The sequence below is a fragment of the Cupressus sempervirens genome, chromosome 5 (genome assembly GCF_028749045.1).
Source record: "Cupressus sempervirens isolate cs-2001-9-10 chromosome 5, ASM2874904v1, whole genome shotgun sequence".
Taxonomy (NCBI): Eukaryota; Viridiplantae; Streptophyta; class Pinopsida; order Cupressales; family Cupressaceae; genus Cupressus; species Cupressus sempervirens.
This window is the reverse complement of record NC_143122.1, coordinates 421467211-421489946: the sequence shown is the minus strand read 5'-3', so window position 1 is coordinate 421489946 and position 22736 is coordinate 421467211. Positions and strand designations below refer to the sequence as shown.

At 34.8% G+C, this 22736-nt stretch overlaps 1 protein-coding gene across 6 annotated transcripts in view; it reads left to right on the top strand.

Annotated features, from left to right (window-relative positions):
- Window positions 1–4000: 4000 nt before the first annotated feature.
- The window catches only part of LOC149556578 (putative LRR receptor-like serine/threonine-protein kinase At1g06840), a 269227-nt gene continuing 250491 nt past the window's right edge, over window positions 4001–22736 (top strand). The window contains exons 1-2 of one of the 6 annotated variants that reach the window (XM_089830965.1): window positions 4001–4255; window positions 5911–6061. In XM_089830965.1, the coding sequence (XP_089687091.1) occupies window positions 6054–6061 (8 nt within the window). In that variant the 5' untranslated portion in view covers window positions 4001–4255; window positions 5911–6053. Of the gene's footprint in view, window positions 4397–4492; window positions 4715–5019; window positions 5433–5910; window positions 6062–22736 lie in introns of those variants that run through there. The other 5 variants (XM_089830964.1, XM_089830962.1, XM_089830966.1 and 2 more) reach the window with 5 other exon arrangements.

Sequence of the window (22736 nt, the reverse complement as noted above, 5' to 3'; positions counted from 1 at the left end):
TAATGGTACTTTTGTTTCTTTATATGTCTATTTTGAGGACATTCTATGCCTATAATCATTCCATTTTCATCTCTTTCTTTAAATATTGTCAATGTTTAATTATTAGAAAAAGCCATAACATGGTCTTTCAAGCTTGACCTTTGCAAATCTAAAGATTATGCATATAGGTTATAAGTCAAAGGCTTTGGGAAATAAAGGGTGAAGGATTTTAGGAAAAATAGTCTCTTCAAGTGAGGGCAAAAATCAAAATATAATTTTCTAGAGGTACTACATATGTGTTGACAATAATATTTAGGTGAGAAAATGAAGCATGGACGGGTATATATACACTAGGTAAGGTATCTTGCTTATGGGTGAGGCTTCTACATCCCACTATAAGTCAACTAGAGAGCATTTAAAGCTCACTAACAATATTTTTTGTCCATTTGCAGCCTTGCCCATAGCATAAAAAGAGTATATAATGCGCTTGAAAGTAGATTTTTATCTTGTGTTTGCATAATAGGAAAATGAATTGCTTCCTTGGAATACCTCATAATATTAGAACGAGTTTTTAAATCTTGATTGTATATGCAAGTAAGATGAAGCTAAGGCATATGCAACTTGGATAATTTAGACATAAGTAGAAGAATCAACAAAAAAACCAAAAAAAACCATGTAAATCTGAAAAAGAAATGAAATAATTGCATTTATATTCATGAATAACAATATACACAATAACCGATTATAAAATTGTACAAGAAACCTTACATCTTTTGGGAAAACAAGAGAAATGTTCTTTTTCAAAAAATCCTTGAGGAAATACAAAAATAAATCCAAATAATTTTTAGATTTAGAGAAAGATCCCAAAAAATATGTTATATAGACAAAGATTTTGATTAAATCTTGTTGGGAAATGGATGCATATTCAAGTCAAGATTGAATGCTTAACACATGTAGATGATGGAGAAACAAAATGCATAAATTTAACAACAAAAGTGAATGTTCCAAACTTGAAAATGCTTGAGTTTGATTCAAGATGTAACAATGAACAAAATAATATCCTTAGAGATAAAAAATGGTTTTGTTTGATGATCACAAGCTAGAAAATATCTTTTTATGCCCTAGACATGATTCTAACTTCAAGTTGCAAGTTTAAATCTTTGAAATCACTTCATTGAATCCCATTTTTGAACAAAACATGCCCTAGAGTGGCTTCCAAAACCAAAATACAGGTATCAAACTCTTGAAAAAAAAATTCTCCAAGTCAGTCCCACTTAAACAATGCCTTAGACAAGTTGTTTGGGAAAAAATGCACATAGAGGGAGCCAAAAATTGCTTCTCTTAATTTTGGAACAAAAAAGCTAGATGTAGGCTCTCATACAAGCTTTAATAAGCCAAAAGCACATGTTTTAATACATGCAAAATGACCAAAAATCACCACCGCAAGGAAAGCACAACACATAGAGACTAACACAAGCTTTAAAGAGTTGGTTACATGTGTTTTGATAACTACCAAACACATGAAATAAGTCCAAAAATCAGCGCCCTAAGTTGAAGGTAGCTCTTAATGTAAAAAATGTACTTTTTATGGCCAAACATATACATGAAAAAGGCTACAATGTCCAAATGACATAAAAATTACCACTTCTCACATTGAGAACCCAAACTCATTAAAATGTGGTTTAGAATCCACTTTACATGCTTTGGAGTCATTACGAGATTTTAAAATGAGAATAAACATGTTTTAATGACTTCCTTACATATGCAATCCTACTAAAAATTTTCACCCTTTCAGTATAGGAATGTGCAATGCAAGTCCAAACACTTTATGAGGGGTTTAAAATACCATTTACACATATGGGAAGTCGTAATGTGCTTTTAGAATTCATACACATGCATATTGAAATTAAAAATAAACAAAACACACAATCATGTTGGAAAAGGCCACCCAAAGTGATGAAAAACTCTTTTGACCCTTTTACACGTGTTCACAAGTTTGATTCTAATACATATATTTTTATATTCAAATTCCCCCTCTATGATTTTTGGGTTAAAAAAACTTACAACGGAGTTTTAGGAATGACTAGCATGTATGATGATATGCAATACTAAATAAAAAGTCCACTCCATTGCATAAATTTGTCTCATGTTTTAAATTTACATGTAATTATAGTATTAAAGCACATATATGTAATGGGACTTAAAAATGTATAAGAAATTATATTTATATCTCATTGAAATGATGTGAAATTTCAAAATGGGCTTCTAAATCCATCCTACATGCAAATTCCATTTTTTTATTTCGTGCAGTGATCAATACAAACCCACCTAGGAGAGATTTTAATTAAAGAATAAGGATATGTAGCCAGGCCTCAAAATTCCACTTGAAGAACATTTAACTCCTTATTAACTTTGGTTAGACAACTCTTTTCGAGGTCCAAGGTAGCTCGAAAGTAGCAAAAATTGAAAATGCTACAATCCTAGGGTAAAAAGAAACTTAAAAAAACACAAAACTAAGAAAAACAAAGAAAAGGCTTGAAGGTTGCCAAAAATGAAGCGCCTGTAGTCAAAGAAGAAAAACTCATTCTGAAGAGCAATAAGGTGATTAATCTAAGCAAAAAAATTCCAAAAAGGATGCATGAGAAGTGTGAAACATAGGATAATTTAAGGATGATGACCTGCCTCTATGACACAATATTCAGAGCATCAAAAACTCAGAGAATAGACCTCTGAATCCATGAGAAAATTGCATAGAGTTGCCTTAATCTTGTGAAGTCAAAATTGTGGACAACAACTCTATAGTCTATATCCTCCATATTGGAAGATAATTCTAGATGCCTTTTTCTAAGGCACAATACTACCATTTGTGTGAGCCCTTTGAAGGGACCACCTTACGTACATAAATGATTATATCAAAGCCATAGTGACAATATTATGACTTTGTGTCATTTGTTCTTGTGTTAGTTGTGGTAGTTATCACCAATTCACATTCAAAAATGATGTTGGCTTTGACAATCCAAAAATCTCAAGGTTTATCACTTGAAATAGCTCATCAAGTGTCACTTTCATTGTGATCTTGCAAGATTGGTCATCAAGAAATCTACATATGTTAATGATCTCTAGCTACTTGAGATATGCCTACATGAAATATAATGCATTTAAGTCAAAAGAAGGGAAGAATATTCTCTACACAATGCCAAGCTCAAATTACTAGAAAATTCAATTGGTGAAGATTCCATCCACTTACATATGCATTGTGTAAAATGACTTCCATGACCACACATCATTTTTATATTTCAATGTGATTTTCCACTCTACCCAAATCTTTATCAATATATTTAATATTATTGGTGTGTTAATCCTATTTAGGTGGCTGCTTAGGTAACTTGCCCATATAACAAAGTAGTTAGGATGGTAGGAAGAAGATCCCTTAATGTGCACCCTTACCTACACATCTTATTTATCCTCCTTGAGACATCACTTTCTCCTTTGCTTTGCATTTCTTTCTCATTTGTTGTTTCCACTTGTCAATGTTCTTAATATCATCTCACATATATAATTGACAATTCTAAATAGCCTATACAATACATTTTAATCACAATATTTTTATTTTAATCCATTTAAAACTTCCCCTTACCTATACTTTTTATTTAAATAATTTTTTAATAATCTACAATATTAATTCTCTTTAGGTAGGGGTCCCATAGGGGTAGGCTTAAGCTAAGTTTTAAGGAGCTTAAGGTCCAATGATAATAATTTTTTTGGGCTACAAGATTAGGGAAAATATAAGCCCCTACTTTTTGGAACTCTAAATTTGAACATATGAAAATATAGTGGAACTGAAAATTGTCCCACCAACTTATAAAATTTCTTTGCCACATGTCAAATTTATATAATATGATTTCTGGAAAAAACTATACAAAATTTTTTTTTTTAATAATTTTTGTTTTTTGGTTTTTTTGGGTTGTCATCTATTTTTATATATTACTATAAAACTCATGGAACCCAACTTCTTTCAAATAAGAACTTAAAACTATTACTCTGAAATGCTATACAAATTTCATCAAACTACTTCAAATATTTAAAAAAAAAATCTTAACAGCATATCTATTTTCCCCAACCTTATTATTAAAAACAAGTTATGAAACTCAAGGTGTTCAACTGTCAAAGCTGATTCAGAGGCACACCTCTCTGGTGTGGATGGCTAATTCTTATGACGCAATGCTTGACATCTCCCTTAAAAGACGTGGTCGGTAATGGCTGGCGTATGACAGAGGTGCGTTGTCATTCATTTTCTGTCAAACTTTTAAATTTGAAAAAAATGCTGCATACGTGGATCTGGCCTCAACCTTATTATTAACGCTGTATGGATGGAATCAGATGGTACCTACTGTTTCTCATATCAAGCACGTAAAAGGTCACGTTGACAAAATTACCTTGAAATATTCAAAGGCCCTTTTCATTCACTTGTCGAATGAAGATTTATAATAATCAAATTTCATTGTTGAACGATCCGATTTGTTTTCATAGTTTTATCGTTGTCATTCAGACAATTAACTGTAGGATGTTTTATATTTCAAGTCATTGTCAATCCTGTTAATCTCTGGGAATATTAAGCCGGCAGGGATACGTTTGTTCTAAATTTTATTGTCTTGCAGATTGCTAATAATAAATATTTCCACCAAGATAGATTTCGTGATCAATTTTTGTCCTCAATCCCCCCAAAATTAATAAGGTATATACCTTTCCTTTAAATTTCGTCGATAAAACAGAAACGTCAAATCCGAAATGCCCAAAAAATTCTAGATACACAGACGCAAATTTACAAATCGTTCTATGATTTGAATACACGGATTTTCCAGGGTTCCAGGACAAAACGTGAAGGTTGAACTATTCTGCACGGATTGAAAAGTAAAATTGAACTATTCAAGTTGACAAATAAGAAAGAGACGAAGTAATGTCGAATTGGCTAAATCCTTCTGCATCATTTACTGTATTATACTATAATGGATAAAAGTCAAGCTTAGAATATTCCTCCTCACCCCAATTCAATGCTTTTTGAAGCCCAGCTCTGAGATTGACGTTTAAAAAGTCTTGATCGGCAGAGGAACATGCCACCAATCCTGAAATCATTTATGATGGTTAGAGTTTTATCCACAATATCTGACCAGAATGCATTACCTGGTCAGAAACAGAAGTCACTGTGACGATATGGAAGGGCGGAGACTTTACAAATTGTAGTGTAGTCGTTCCGACCGTTTATACTTACATACATGGAAAGTATCAGGAGAAGTTTTTGGGTTGAGTGTAGCCTTGTTTCAGTTTCTCGGGAGCCAAGAGGAGAGATTTAGTAGCTTATCCAATGAAGGAAAAGGCCACCTTTTTGTCTGTTTCAATTTTTTGTTGGTCTTTAGCAATATTTGCTGCAGCACAAACTACATATCCTAATGAAGGTACTTTAATTAATTTCAGTTTCAGTTGGAAATTCAACAAATTCCTCCTGGGTTTTGGGACAGCCACCAAAACTAGGAGGGCAAGCAGCTTCATAAACTCTGGTGCTCAAAATTAGAGCTTGAAGCCATTGCCAAACATTTCTTTCAGTATTAGTATTGAAAAGCAGGGTATGGGGATATCGCTGTCATCTCGGTATCAGTATTGCCTAATGTCTGCAAGTTGGGCTTGAGATTATTAGGGTTGGAAAGTTTAATATGACGTGGAGATGAGTAGATATTTAAGGGATGATATTGTTTTAAGCTTTACACTTAGTGCTTATACAGTTGGCTGAAATAAAAAAAAGCATGGCTGATTTGTTCTAGGAAATTTGTTAGGGGGTGATTTAATTTTGGGAAATTATTTAAAAGTCAACTAATTGGCCAAACTAATTCATACAGTGTTTTTCTGATGGAGATATTTGTTTGTTCTTGGGTGCAGTTAAAGCCCTTGAGAAAATTAGAGAGAGTCTTGGAGACCCTTTCGGCAAACTAAATAGCTGGAAGCGTGGTGATCCATGTAATTCAAACTGGAGAGGAGTTATCTGCTATAACAGTACAAGTGCTGATGGGTACTTGCATGTCATGCAGCTGTATGTCTACTTCTTTGGATTTATTTTGCTTTTGAGTACAGTTTCTTATGAAGTTAAAATCTGCAATTGCTTTTAAAATACATAAATTTTCTTTTTTTCAAGCGGCAGTTACATAGCAACCATAGTGTATAGGAAAGTTGACCTGCAAGGATAGGTGTTCAAATTTCATCCTAATGACTGCAAATGGGATATAAGAGATCTTTCAGCAGGATTATGAATTTCATTATATGCACAAAATTATGTCAACACTCTATCACAGGCCTGCGGACCTATGCGGGAAATATATTTGTACAAATTTCAAAGCTCTGCTTGGTTTCTAAGTGAAACTAGGCTGAAATTTCAAAGGTTTTATCATTATGGTTCATGTTCACTGGGGCATTAAAAATGAGAGGTCAAGGCAATGCCTTCTTGATATTCATGGTTTAAATTTCTGAGCTGTGACAGTTGAATACTGAATCTGAACATTACATGAAATATTTGTAATGGTTGGAATTCAATCTAAATATCTATTAGATAGTCTATCCCTATCATCTGAAAAGTTTGAGACCAAAGATTTTGTAAGTTCTAATAGGGCTTGTGAAAGACATCAAAGAGATCTCATGAAAAACCGGGTATGGTCAATCATCCTAGGCACATTATCAAAAGGTTAGGGAAGAACTAGAAGCAATCTATCCACAATAAAAGTTACAGTGTAGGTTATTTTTTTTCGTCAGAGCCTAAAAACTATATCTTCAGTTTTATAAGATATTCCTTGTGAGCAATCAGGCACACAAGGGATACATTTCATCTAGAATAATATTTGAGGGTAATTTTTTTGGATCACATCCTGGAAAACATACCTTCTGTTTTATAAGAACTTTATTGTCAGATATTGGGAACACCCACAGAAGATTCATTTCATCCAGAAAAAAGGTGAAGGTTAGTTTTTGGTCACAGCTTAGAAAGGATTTTATGAGATTTTCCTTGTGGGATAATGGGGGCACACACACTGTTAGAAACGCGAATGAAGAATAACATAAAATGAACAAAACAACCATAAAATTAAAAATACTACTTTGATGCCAATTTTTGATTCTCAAATAACATGGTAGATGTTCATTGTTCAATATAATAAAATCAGCAATCGTCATCATATTTCATCATAAAGAGCATCATCATTGTCATGATTGACATTAGATGATGCCATGGTGGAGGTATATCAGAAGAACCTCAAGGAGTAAAACTGATATTAAAACTAGTTTACTGTTTAGCTCCTGAAAAACTGTAGATTGTTGGGTATTGTTAAGCTTTAACATCTAAGTCAGGTTGCTCTTGTTCTACACAACTTCTTTGCTCCTTCATTGCAGTCAGCTTGTATGTGTAAAAAGCACATGTTTTTGATTAAGTAAAACAGGTTTTGAAGGGTGCCTGAAACCCTTTACACCTCAAAAATTTTCAATGGAGCCCAAACAAAAAATACAACAGACTAGAGGAGAAACATGTCACTGACCAGAAAAAATGACCAAGATGGCGGCACTTCTACCACCAAATTACAACTTCATAAAACCATTTAGGACCCTTTAGTCCCAAAAGAGTGAGAATGGAGAAGCCGATCAGAGGACTGTTGGGATTGTTTGTATTTTTCTTCTTTAACCTTTGTCCAATCTTTCTCCACCAAAGAAGCCTCCTTCTCCCAAACCAAAGCATCGACATCAAGCCCATTTGGAGAAACAGGCAATACCATACTAGAAAGATTACCCACAGGATCCCGACCAACAAAGGGAGCGGAAGCCACAGCATCCTTATACAACAACGCACCAAAATCTTGGTCAAACGGGGAAGAAACACAGGCACTTGGAGCAACCACAGGCGCTGGGGAAACCAAAGGAGCAAGGTCTTTATGGACAAAATAATGCTGATCCAAAGCCCCAGCCCACCAAGAAGGTCTTTTCTTTGATTTCCTCAGCTCTGCAAAGCAGCGCACAACCACATGTCCAGTTCTAGAGCAGACCCTACAGTAGAAAGGAATATCTTTGTAGTCTAGAGTTTGAATGCAGGAACCATTAGGGACCTCAAGTTTGATCTTCTTAGGGAGGCCCTTTGAAATATCAACCTCCACAAGAATGCGAGCGTAAGTAGTATGAAAAGTATCCCAAGATTTAGAATCCACCATTTGGAAGACTCCAATGGTATCTCCCATAGCTTCAAGAACTGAATCCAACAACAGGTAAAGGGGGAGATTCGGGAGCCTGACCCAAAGAGGCATTTGAGAGAAAGATTTAGAAAAAGGGTTGAAACCCTCATGCCAAAGTTTGGCCAACAAAGGGTGACGATCCTCCTATTTGAAGCGACTACACAAAATAGCCCTCCTGTCTTCAGCAACATCAAATTTAACTATGAAAAACCCCCTAGCCATAGGGTAAATCTGGAGAGATTCAGAAATCAAGGTCTTAGTACTTAGAAATCCAAGCATGAAGAGTCGGAACGAAAGGCTAGAAGCCTCTAAATCTGAAAATAGATGCCTTCTCAGAGAAGTCCTCAATCTTTTGAGCAATTTCTTCTCCAACATCATCCTCCAACTCCAACCGAATAGGAAGGCAGACCGAGACAGGAGTCACACCTGATCAGAAAACCGGATGAACCACCACCGGAACCCCTAAACCATCGACGTTGGCTTCAAAAGCGGCCACATCTGCAAAGGAAGCAACACAATTGCCTGCAGCTGAGGCAGGAACCTTGTCCCATGACCGACCACCGGAGACAGGCCGAGAAATGGCCCCAACAACCATCCGTAGACTAGGCAGAAGTGAACAGGAGCAGCGAGCACATGTTGGCAACATATAAATTAACTCCTTTTATTTATTTTATGCCAATTGGTTGTGCTTTATTGAGTAGGCGGAGTATGTACTCAAGTTTATTAAAATAATATGAACTACAAACCTACTTAGACAAAATTAGAGAGTTAATAGTTACAAAAATATAAGTCAAACTTCAAACCTAAAAGATCTATTCGAAAAAACAAAAATAAATTATAAGAAATTCAAATATAGAGAGCTCTAGCTAAAATATTGTTTGCGGCAAAGTTTTGATCATAAGAGGTTGTAAATGTTGGGTTGTTTGGCCATTGAGCTATCACTGATTGTTAGCATTCTTTACTTTGTCATGAAGAACATGAATAATTTGACCATTGGAGTGTACAAAATCAGCAAACTCATTTGTAACTACACCCTTCACATTAGGATTATGGAAGAGTCTTGCAAACATTAGCTTGTACCCTTTGTTGACTTCCCCATCTCTATATGGTGCAACCCTACTTGGAAAATAAAGGTTCTCAGTTGAGTAAAAACTTGGAGTCAATGCAAATGCCTACTTTTTCATTGTTTAACAAGAATTTTTAGCACTTGTTTCAGGAAGGTTTTTTGAGGATACCTCTCCCACATATGGTTTCCGTGTAAACAAAATATATCATATTTACAATGGGCTTGGTGAAACTAAGAAACTATATGACACAATCCCACTAAGTGTCATCTAGGATAATTTGCTTAACTGTTAATACCTTCTCATTGTTGGATTGTCTCTATACATATTACAAACCAAACTTGGATGATGAACATGCTTTAAAGTGCTACAAGTCATATCAGGAGATTGTGTTGGAGGCAGATTAGCTGTTATCAACCTATTTGGAAATAAATTATAAAAAGAATGTTAAAAGAAATTACTTTTTAATTTAAAAAAAAGTCACTGAATTGAAATGTAAAATCGTTGTCTTTCACTTACGTAGTACAAATTCAATTTTGAGAATGATCAAAATATGGCTTGTAACATATGGCGATAGGTGCATTTTGTTGTTTGGGAGTGCATCAGCTCGTACGAGGAAATATACTCCAAAACAACATTAGGATGACAACATCACAAAAAGGCAAAGGAGTGAGAAAACAAGGTAAAACCTCCACATCAGGGAGTACTGGATCCATGTAAATCGAGGTGTGACCACTCGCGATTATAGAAAGGAATGTAATAGCATGACTTACTAAATCATAAGCACATTCCTACTCTACGCTATAATATACATCAAGAAAAAGCATTAAACACCTTTACCTCATTTTAATTCTACCAAATCCAATGGTAATATGACATAAAGGTAGAGCAAGATAACATCTAACCATCCAATACATAAGATAAATCTCTATCCAAAGAAATGAGATACAACATTAAGTATGCATAAGCATCACGTAAATAACAAGATACAACATCATAGAACATGATGTCAAATGCAACAAAGGAAAGCATAAACCAAAAGGAAACATACTCCGAAAACCCAAAGAATCCAAGTGAACATCAAGTTCCAGCCTCAAAATTGGAAGCAGGTCATCTTTGTACGCCGGTCCCCAGTAGTGGTATAGGTAGCTACGCCTCCCAACCACATGGTACCCTCAGGCCCACACCTGCCGTGTTGACGGAGATAGTGACCTGACTGCAATCACATAAGAACACATGGCTTACACACATGCCAATCAAAGTATGATACCAACATCTATATAGAGATGATGAAGCCAATCAAAGGGAGTGTACAAAATCAACAAATTCATTTGTAACTACACCCTTCACATTAGGATTATGGATGAGTCTTGCAAACATTAGCTTGTACCCTTTGAGAGGGGTTGAACTAGTATAAGACCAACTTTTTGCTTTATTAAAAATTTAGCAACTATAATGAAATAATTGAGAGGATCATCACAATGAGATTTAGCGATTGAGATCACACGATGTACACACTATTTATGTGGAAATCCGTAAGGGAGAAACCACGGGAAAATATTGTTTATACAGGAAACTTTACAGTCTTCATAGGCGCTTACACACATGCAAATCAAAGTATGATACCAACATATATATAGAGACGAGGAAGCCAATCAAAGGGAGTGTACAAAATCGACAAACGTTGTGATGTCCCCAATTTCAAAATAGGTTTTAATAGGAAATAAGGATTAATTACCAATATTAGATTATTAAAATAATATAATTATTATTATAGTTATCTATTTTAAAATACAAATATTATTTATAATAAATAAGATAAATAATATTAAATATCTTTAATATATACTATTGGATATATTTAAATCTAAAATATATATAATAATATTAAGGTTAAATATAAATTATAATATATATTTTATATATAATAACATATCATTATAGACATATACATATTGAAATAATAATAACACAATATATATAGAAATATATATCAACTATTATTATATTTTACTATACAACAATAAATATTAATATATTAAATATTTAGGTTACGAGTTATCTAATTAAAGTATATATAATGAATTAATATTAATAATATTGTATTAATAAAGAATAACATAATATCAATATTAATAATATAATATACAAATTAAATGAAAAGATGTGTCTCTTCTCTTATTACTATATAAAAAGAAGTATTATGTCAGTATGGGGGGGGGGGGGGGGAATATGAGAAAAAAATAGGAAAAATAAATAAATTCTAGATTCAAAATTTATGTTATCAAACGTGGATGGAGAAAGGGGTCATCACAATTGGTATCAAAGCATGATCTTGCCATCCTGTGAACAAGATTTCATGCAAAATTATGAAAGAAGAATGTGGATAAAATGTATATTCAGATGAGCAAATAATTTCTACATCTTTAGCTATTCAAATCAGACCATATCAAACATTGACCATCATTGGCGTAAGGTAGTTGTGTAGACTAATCAACAACCTTTTAAAAACATATTCTCTTCATAGTTTGGGATCATGTTATAGATTCTCGCATGCACCCAAATTAGGCATCAAAAGACATATTGAATTCTATTTTATACTATAAAGTTACGTTGGTCCATTCTGTGAGCATGGGATGTGAAGTGGGAAGATTGTGAGAAACTCTATTACTATCTAAATTCACTCCACAATTATAAGAGGAACATTTATATCTAAGAAACAATACCTAAATATTTTGGTGTTCAAAAATAATTACTATAGTAGCAAACACACACATATGATGCCACACTCAATTTTGATGCTTTGTAGGCTAAGGAAGAGATGTGCTTGAAAGTTGAAATGCCAGAGATAATTTTGATGAAAATGACACATTGGGGAACTACAACAGAATACTTCCACATTTTCAATCAGTGAAATTTGCATTCAATCCCAACCTCCGAATACACCAATTTCGAAGGGTTTTATTCATGTTCAAATCATAGGGCCATCATAATTATATGTAATGGACCAATATACACTAGTATTTACAGTCAAATTTGGCATCATGCACCGTGTATTTAATGGCAAAACTTTATTTCACGTGGAGAATTACAAAAAGATATATAGAATAAAATTATTGTCTGGATGAGGGTGTTGTGCGTTAAAGATACTTATCACGTGGTTGAGGTAATAATGAAGATAGTAGATGAATATGAATGACAGAATAAAGAAGATATTCACTTTGTGATGTTGCTATTAGGATTTAACTATGTGATTTTGAGTCAAACTCATTGACCCTATTGGATACAATTGTTCAATTGTGTGTTGTCTTTGATGTCACACAAATGTCATATCAGTCATCAGACAGTGTCTACCGAGCTCAGAAGGTCAGCTAGACAAAGGATAGTGTCTACTGAGCTCAGAAGGTCAGCTAGACAAAGGACAGAGTCTACCGAGCTCAGAAGGTCAGCAAGGCAAAGGATAGTGTCTACTGAGCTCAGAAGGTCAGCAAAGCAAAGAAGCAGTTCTTACCGAGTTCACTCGATCATCAAAGGTAATATGGAAGAAGCAGTTCTTACCGAGCTCTCATGAAGGGATTCAGTTCTTATCGAGTAAACTCGGCAGCCAAAGGATTTTAAAGATATTGCAATGTTAATCGAGTCAAGAAGGTTAACTCAGGAAATTTCTGGAAGTAGTATTTACCGAGCAGGGTCGGCCAGTAAAGGATTTCATTGTTTTATGAAATAACGTTTATTTGTTTAGAGTAATATTTGTAGCCGACTGATGTATGATTTATTGGTAAAAGAAACATGTGAATGAGCCGACTTGACAATCTGAATGGTATAAGTAAGAGGTCAAGTTGCGAATTCTAAGTCAAGTTGCGAATTCTAAGTGTGCGATAAAAGTGTGGAATAAATGTGATATGAAGACTGATTATTGTGGAAGCGAATTTGAAGGATGATCAGAGATCATTAAGGAGCAGTAGAGCCATATTTGATCAAGGAGGATCTAATGATGTTGAACAGAGACTTGTAGCCAGCAAATTCAGTTGCATCTTGTTCAGGTCAATTCATTGTTGCTTTCTAACCATTGTAGCAGTGATTTCAAATCTCTTAACAGAGTTGATTTAACAGCCATTTTCTAAATCCTCTAACAAGGTGACAGTTCAGTTGAATTGTTCTAAAGACCTCTAGCAAGGCCACTCCTAATAGGGCTCACTTCAGAATAGTGAACAATTGGTGACTAGTTACTTAGTGGTTTTTCCCATATTGGGTTTCCACGTTAAATTTGGTGTCTCTTGTGTTCACTTTATTTTCAGTTACATGCATGAATGTTTGAAAAGAAAGTAATAGTTTAATTTACCGAGTTACAACATTTGTTTACCGAGTATCAGCAGTAACTATATCTTTAAGACATCTAAGGGATCTGTGGATTAATTTTGTGAGTAATTGATTCACCCCCCTCCCTCTCAGTTACTCTATCTTTAATCCCAACAATTGGTATTAGAGCCTTTGGTGCTTACAGAGAAAGATTTGAAGGATCTAAGCTAAAGATCAGGATGTCTTACAAAAGAGAAATTCCAAAACTTAACAGGGACAACTTCTCAGCATGGCAAGGATTGATGAGGCTTCATCTGGCTTCTATTGGTGATATAGGGCTGAAGTACCTTGATGAAAAATATGAAGAACCTTTTGGTACATTATCTGTCAATGATATTGCTGAAACGAAGACTCACAATAACATGATGATAGATATATCATTTGCTCTGAGTTATGAAGAGTTTGATGACATCAAGGATTGCAAAACTGTCTTTGAAATGTGGAACAAGCTGAAAGAAATCTATGGAGGAGATGATAATGTGAGAAGAGCCAAAGCATAAAGTTCGAGAGGACAATTTGATCAAATGAGGATGAGAGAGGATGAAAATATTGCAAAGTATGTTGAAAGAGCTAAAACATGTGTTAGTGCAATCAAAGCATCTGGAGGAGATATCAATGAGGAGACAGTTATAAGTAAAGTTCTTAGAACTCTACTTCCCATTTATGCAATCAGTCTTTGCAATTCAAGAAAGGAGATGTGAGGCAAATCATAAAATAAATTTAGAAGCCATAGTTGGAAGATTGACTGCATTTGAGCTAGATAACTATGACAATTATGTTCCAGCTGCCAAGAATATTGAATCAGCATTTGAAGCCAAGCTTTCACTCAAAAAAAAAGGGAAAAAGATGAAGGATCCACAATCAGACAGTGATGAAGAATCAGATCAAAGTTCAGACAGTGATCTTGAAGTGGTTGAAGCTCTACTAGCAAGAAAATATTCAAGAGGCAAAGGGAAATACAAAGGTTAGGTTCCTCTAATCTGTTTTTCTTGTGAAGAAATTGGACATATTGTTGCTAGGTGCCCAAATAAGCAGAACAAAGATGAGAAGAAAGGTCACAAGTACAATGGCAAGAAAGACTTCAAATCATTCAAAGATAAAGGTAAGAAAACATGTTTTATGACTAAAGATTCTAACGATTCTGATAATGAAGAAGAAGATGAAATTGTCTACATTGTTGTAAAAGATGAGTTTGATAATAATGAAGAAATGACACTCATTTCTCATATGAGTAGAAATGATACATAGATCATAGATAGTGGTTGTTCTCATCACATGACTGGTGATAAAACTAAGTTTGAATATTTTGAAGACTATGATGGTGGCAGTGTAAGATTTGGTAACAATGAACCTTGTTGTATAAGAAGAAAAGGAAGAATCTCACCAACTAAGAAACTCATATGTGATAATGCATATTGGGTAGAAGGACTAAAGCACAATTTGTTGAGTGTGGCACAGTTACTCAATAATGGATTCAAAGTAGAATTTATGCATGGAAAAGCAAGATTGCTGGATGGCAAAGGAAAGTTGATTGGATTAGGCACTCAAACAAAATGTAACTTATTTTATCTTGAACTTGGTGAATATTCATGTTTCATTGCTCAAATTGAAGAAAGTTGGTTATGGCATAGGAGGTTGTGTCATGTAAACTTTGACAACTTGATAAAGATCAGTAAATTTAGGAAAGTAAGAGGTATTCCTAACATAAAGAAACCTGAGGTTGGTTTATGCAAGAATTGTCAAATTGGTAAAATGGGAAAAACTAGTTTTAAAAGCAAGAACTATCAGACTAAAGAAGTTCTAGAAATTGTGCATATTGATTTGTGTGGACCTATTGGCATTGAAAGTTATACGGGTGAAAAATTCTTCATTCGGTTTGTTGATGATTATTCAAGAATGATGACTGTCATGTACCTAAGAGAGAAATCAGAAGCATTTGAAAAATTCAAATGGTATTTGGCCAGAGTAGAAAAGGAAACAGGCAAAAGATTGAAATGCTTAAGATCTGACAGAGGTGGTGAATTCATTTCACATGAGTTCAATAACTTTTGCATTGAAAGGGGAATCAAAAGACAGGTTTTAGCACCTGGAACTCTAGAACAAAATGGAATAGCAGAAAGAAGGAACAGATCTATCATGGATTGTGCAAGAACTTTAATGATTGAGAAAGGCATTGCTATCAAATACTGGAAGGAAGCTATTAGCACTGCAATTCATACCTTGAACCGAGTACAGCTGAAAAAGGATTCATTCAAAACACCCTATGAGTTGTGGTATGGCTACAAACCCAATGTAAGTTATCTAAAAGTATTTGGAAGCAAATGTTACATTTTGAAAGAATCTAGAAAAGGTAAATTTGATGTAAAAAGTGATGAAGGAATTTTTTGGGATACTCTTGCAAAAGCAAAGCATATAGATGTTTGAACTTATCTACTCACAAAGTCATAGAAAGTGCACATGTGAAAGTTGATGAGTTTGCAGAAAGAACAGAAGAAGAAAACAAAAGGGAACTTGAAGACTACAGAAAATTTGTTTACATTGAACTTGATATAATGCCAAGTATACCTATTAATTAGGAATTCTTAACTCCAGAGTCTTCATTAACCGAGTGACAGGAAGTTAGTCAGTACCTACCGAGCTGCAAGAACCCGAGTTGCAAACAAAAGCTACAGAGTTAGCATCTACCGAGCCCGAGCAACCAGAACCAGAACCACAAGTTGAGACACAGAAGGATAACAATGCAAGTCATTCAAAATGCAAGGAGCCTGTGTTAGCCAAGTATGTCAGAAAGCATCATGCATCAGATCAGATCATTGAAGATAAATTAGAAGGAACAATGACAAGAAGTAAGTTGAAAGACACTTGTTTACTTGCTGATTTTGAATCTAGAAATGTCAAAGATGCACTAGACAATGAGAGTTGGATTGAGGCTATGAATGAAGAAATAGAACAGATAGAGAAAAACAAAACATGGACTCTTGTACCTAGACCCAAAGACAAGAATGTGATTGGAACAAAGTGGGTATTTAGAAACAAACTAAATGAAGATGGTAAGGTATCAAAGGACAAAACTAGATTGGTATGCAAAGGATATTCACAAGAAGAAGGTGTAGACTATGGAGAAACTTTTGCTTCTGTTGCAAGATTGGAAAGTGTCAGAACCTTACTTGCATATGCTGCATTCAAAGGATTCAAAGTTTATCAGATGGATGTCAAGTTAGCATTTTTCAATGGCATATTGGATGAAGAGGTTTACATTGAATAGCCTGAAGGTTTTGTTGATCCAGACAAGAAGGACATGGTCTGCAAATTGCATAAAGCATTATATGGTCTGGAACAAGCCCCATGGTATGAAAGATTGCATAACTATCTTATTCAGATTGGTTTTCAAAGTACTAATGATAACAGTAGTTTGTACATAAAGGAAGGACCAGATAATAAGATTGTTTTGGCAAAAATATTTGTAGATGATACTTTGTTAACAGGAAATGATGATCTTTGCAAAGAATTTTCAGAACAAATGAACAAGGAATTTGAAATGTCAATGTTTGGTGAAATCAAATTTTTTGTTGGCCTTCAAATTCAATAGAATAAAAATGGCATCTACATCACTCAATCTAAATACATCAAGAAGATATTGAAAAAGTTTGGGATGGAAGACTGCAAACCAGTTGGGACTCCTATGTGTACCGGATTAAAACTTACCAAAGATGATGAATCAAAGGAAGTGGATCAGACATTGTATAGATCTATGATGGAAAAGTTGCAATATGTAGTGCACACAAGACCAGACATTGCCCTTGCAGTAGGAATTGTAGCAAGATTCTCAGCAAAACCAAAAGAAAATCACATGATGGCAATCAAAAGGATCATGAGATACTTAAAAGGAACTAAAGAGTATGGATTATGGTATAAACTTGGAGGAAAACTGAATTTAAAGGTGTTCACTGATGCAGATTGGGCAGGAAATATTGATGACAGAAAGAGCACAAGTGGAGGAGCTTTCTTTATTGGAAAAAGGTTGGTTTCTTGGACAAGCAAAAAGCAAAATTGTACATCTCAATCCACAACAGAGGCTGAATATGTTGCAGCAACAGTAAATTGCTCAAACATTGTGTGGTTTAAACAATTATTGGAAGGTATGAAGCAAGAAATCATAGAATCTGTTGTTATGTTTTGTGATAACACAAGTGCAATTAACATTTCCAAGAATCTAGTGATACATTAAAAAACCAAGCATATTGCCATAAAATATTACTTTGTTAGAGAATTGGTCCAAGAAAAAGAAATAAGATTGGAATATGTCCATACAAAAGAACAAATTGCTGCCATATTCACAAAGCCTTTACCTAAAGATGCATTCTTGTATCTAAGAGGTAAGTTAGGGGTCATTCCCCTATCTGAAGCTCACTAAAATACAGTTTTAGTGATGCATCAACAGAAATAGAATTGAAGATCTATTAGTTGATGCAGCAAACCAATGAAGACATTGCATATGAATCAGTACATCAAATACAATGCTATTCAGTTGTTTTAAGCTGTCTTTGGCATGAGTTGTCAAAGAGGGAGAATATACTATCATATCTTTCTGAAATTTGCAAAATAATAAGAGTTCATGCAAGAGGGAGAGATTATTATGAAAGAGGGAGTTTGCTGTATTTTAAGAACGAATTGAAGTATTCTGTCATTAAAAGACTTGTTTTCAAATTTCATTCTGCTATGACATGTTGTGTTGCCATCAATGCCAAAGAGAAAGATTGTTGGATACAATTGTTCAATTGTGTGTTGTCTTTGATGTCACACAAATGTCATATCAGTCATCAGACAGTGTCTGCCGAGCTCAGAAGGTCAGCTAGACAAAGGACAGAGTCTACTGAGCTCAGAAGGTCAGCAAGGCAAAGGATAGAGTCTACCGAGCTCAGAAGGTCAACAAAGCAAAGAAGCAGTTCTTACCGAGTTCACTCGGTCATCAAAGGTAATATGGAAGAAGCAGTTCTTACCGAGCTCTCATGAAGGGATTTAGTTCTTACCGAGTAAACTCGGCAGCCAAAGGATTTTAAGGATATTGCAATGTTAACCGAGTTAAGAAGGTTAACTCAGGAAATTTCTGGAAGCAGTATTTACCGAGCAGGGTCGGCCAGTAAAGGATTTCATTGTTTTATGAAATAACGTTTATTTGTTTAGAGTAATATTTGTAGTTGATTGATGTATGGTTTATTGGTAAAAGAAACATGTGAATGAGCCGACTTGACAATCTGAATGGTATAAGAGGTCAAGTTGCAAATTCTAAGTGTGCGATAAAAGTGTGGAATAAATGTGATATGAAGACTGATTATTGTGGAAGCGAATTTGAAGAATGATCAGAGATCATTAAGGAGCAGCAAAGCCATATTTGATCAAGGAGGATCTAATGATGCTGAACAGAGACTTGTAGCCAGCAAATTCAGTTGCATCTTGTTCAGGTCAATTCATTGTTGCTTTCTAACCATTGTAGCAGTGATTTCAAATCTCTTAACAGAGTTGGTTTGACAGCCATTTTATAAATCCTCTAACAAGGTGACAGTTCAGTTGAATTGTTCTAAAGACCTCTAGCAAGGCCACTCCTAATAGGGTGATTAAATTCTCTAACAAGGTCACACCTAACAGTGTGTATTGTAACCTTTAACAGAGTTGGCTCCTAACAGGGCTCACTTCAGAAAAGTGAAAAATTGGTGACTAGTTACTTAGTGATTTTTCCCATATTGGGTTTCCACGTTAAATCTGGTGTCTCTTGTGTTCACTTTATTTTCAGTTACATGTATGAATGTTTGAAAAGAAAGTAATAGTTTAATTTACCGAGTTACAACATTTGTTTACCGAGTATCAGCAGTGACTATATCTTTAAGACATCTAAGGGATCTGTGGATTAATTTTGTGAGTAATTGATTCACCCCCCCCTCAGTTACTCTATCTTTAATCCCAACAGACCCATGTTTCATGAGTAGTGATTCAACATGAATCCATCTCTCATGAGAATAAATGGAACACTTAGCACTCATTAGATCTAGGTGATGCTCACAGGGGTGAAGCACCGGGACTTCCCGGGAGGTCACCCATCCGAGTACTACTCCAGCCTGAGCGCGCTTAACTACGGAGTTTCCTCCATAGTTAAACCCAAAGCTTGCAACTCCATTTGCAAAACCTTCACCAAGTGTTGTGCCTTATGAACCATTCATTAGAAAGCCCATTAAGCTCATCAATTGATAAGTAGGAGAAAAGATCTCCTACTTATAAAGATATTCACTATCAATCTCCATATTGGCGAAGAAGAAAAGGATGTAAAAAATATGTTAGTCATTTAAAAAAAAAAAAAAAATGTTGGGTTTGAACTAAACACCTTCATTGGGGGAAATAAATCTGTGGATTCCTGAAGATCATTATTGTTGGTAAATATCTTGTTATGGAGGGCATATCTCAGGATTCAAATCCAGTAAATAAGGCATGATTTTTGCCTGCACTATTAAAGGAATATGGTGTGGAAATTTTATGAGTTAAGGCAGTTAATGTGATGACAACTATGGAGCAGAACGGAGAGCTTTGAATATGGTTGTACTAATAAAGGCAAGAGTAGCAATCTGCTAGCAAGAAGAAAAGCCACAGAGAAAATGGTGGTTTGTATACTTAAACCCACCGCATGATAAAAGAGGGAACTCGGAACGCATTAAAAGTGGGGTGGACAGCCAATTCACTCATCCCACCAATACAAATGAAATATATTATCTCTATAATAAGTGTCACCATCTCTAATGAGAGGTGGCTAAAAAGAATGAAGTTTGAAACTAGAAATTCCTTCTCATCCAGCTTACGCATCTTGTAAGTAAAAGGAGCCACCACTAAGGTTAAGAAAAAGGATGTAAAGATACCACGCTAAGTGGATTGTACCCACCATGAGATAAAAGGATCCATTGCTTGCTGAGCGGGTTTTTATGATGTAGATTTAGTATAAAGTGATTTCATCATGGGAATATGGACAGGTAAGTCCAGGTATTATCATATTTTAATTACTATAAAGTATTATGTTATCTCACTTTTATTATTTAAAATATAAAATGAAGAGTTATCTTATAGTTGCTTATGATATATACAAATAGAAGATATGTATATAATTTTGTGATCAGACTGAAGTCAGAGATAAGCCACATTCAGACTGAAGTCAGAGATAATTTGCACATTTCTAAAGTAATATCAGATATAGTGACCATTAAGTAATCAGCACATAAATCTGATAAGCAATTGGCAGGTCAGTAGAAGGTTATTTGCATATATTTCCAAAGATATCAGAGACAGCAACTCGCGTGTATATATATATATATATATATATATATATATATATAGGAAGTACTTTCATATATATATAGGAAGTACTTTCATATATATATAAGCATATATTGAAAATACTTTCCTATACTTAAGATCCAATATTGTGATAAGACATTGAAATCACCATTTTTATACAAGTACTGTTCAACAATCTTAACTATCAGGATAACTGTCATTAGATTTTCCACTCTCCCAATTCATTTTGAATGTAAGTTTAATAGAAATATGTCTCTTGCAATCGTAATATTAGAAAATAGTCCCAAAACTAAAGAGATCAAATATGTGGACACTACAAGTGGTATCAGAGCAAGCCTTCCTGCCATTTTGTGAAGGTTTATGAGTGAAAAGTAACGGAAGATATATTACTGAAAGAAAGACAACCAAAACTCAAAGGACAAGCAGCAAGAAGGGAGAGCATGGGTGAAAGAGAATTTAGGAAGAGGATGGAGCAATTCTTGGCAGAACAAAGAGATTCCCAGCAAAGAATGCTCAATTGCTTGACATGTTTAACATAGATGGTAATCAAGTTCATAAAAAATCATAACAATAATGATGGAAACAATGAAGGGAATGAAGGACATTTTATCAATAGAAGTCTTAACCATAGTACTCCAACTAAAAACTCTAGACCTATGATACCAACTTTTACCCCAAGGATTGAGCAACAAGAAGAATTTTAGCCTACTCTGGTAGAACTTCAAGACCAAGGGATGAGTGGGTTGATGGAGGTCTACAACCAAAAATAATGGACTTAAGGATGAAGTACATGCCCTGAAGGGGGAATGGTGATGATCACTCTGATTTGAAAAGAAATGTTGGAAAATTCAACATACCCTATTTTGATGGTTCAAGAAAAATGCAGCACATGTATGGGTGCAAAAGATAGACACATCTTTTCAACTCAACCCCATGTTAGAGGAAGAAGCCATCAAATATGCTGCCTTAGACAATATAGCACATGAATGGTGGTATCATGGCATGACCACCATGGGGCATGCACAAATCACCTCTCATATTGAATTTAAGAACAATTGATAGAAAGGTTCAACAATAAGGATCTGGAACTTCACTTTAAGGAATTGGCACAACTAAAGAAAATGGGGACAATTGATGAATACATCATGAAATTCAAACATCTCTCAGGATTAGACTTTGATATATCCTAGAGAAGATTGATAGTCTTATAAATGGATAGGCCGATGGATCCATCAAGAGGTTGGGTGAGAAAAAAAGCTCTCAATAGTAATACACTACAAGAAGCTATCAAGAAATCAAGGGACATGGGTTTAGGCACAAGTAAAAGCAAAGCACCACCCAAGGGACTGTCAAACTTGAAGGACCAAAGAAACCCACTGTTCCAAAGGGATGCACCAAAGAAAAACAAAATGGATGAAGAGACTTAACAAGATTTGAGAAGGAAGTGATTCTTGAATCGTTACATGCAATGAGCCATGGAAACTAGGATAGTGATGCATGGGCAAAGAGAAATCCATTATATAGAGGGAAATCCCAATGGTGAGGGAGAAAAAATTGAGGATCAAAGCAAGGGACATAGTGAGTTAGAGGATAGGAAGAATGATGCACTTGCCACAATAATCGGACTTTGAGGATACAATACTTTCATATTCCAAGGAACTTTGCAAGGACATCAAATAACAATCCTCATAGATAGTGAGGCCACCCACAAGTTTATAAACTCCACACTTATCATCTCCGAAGG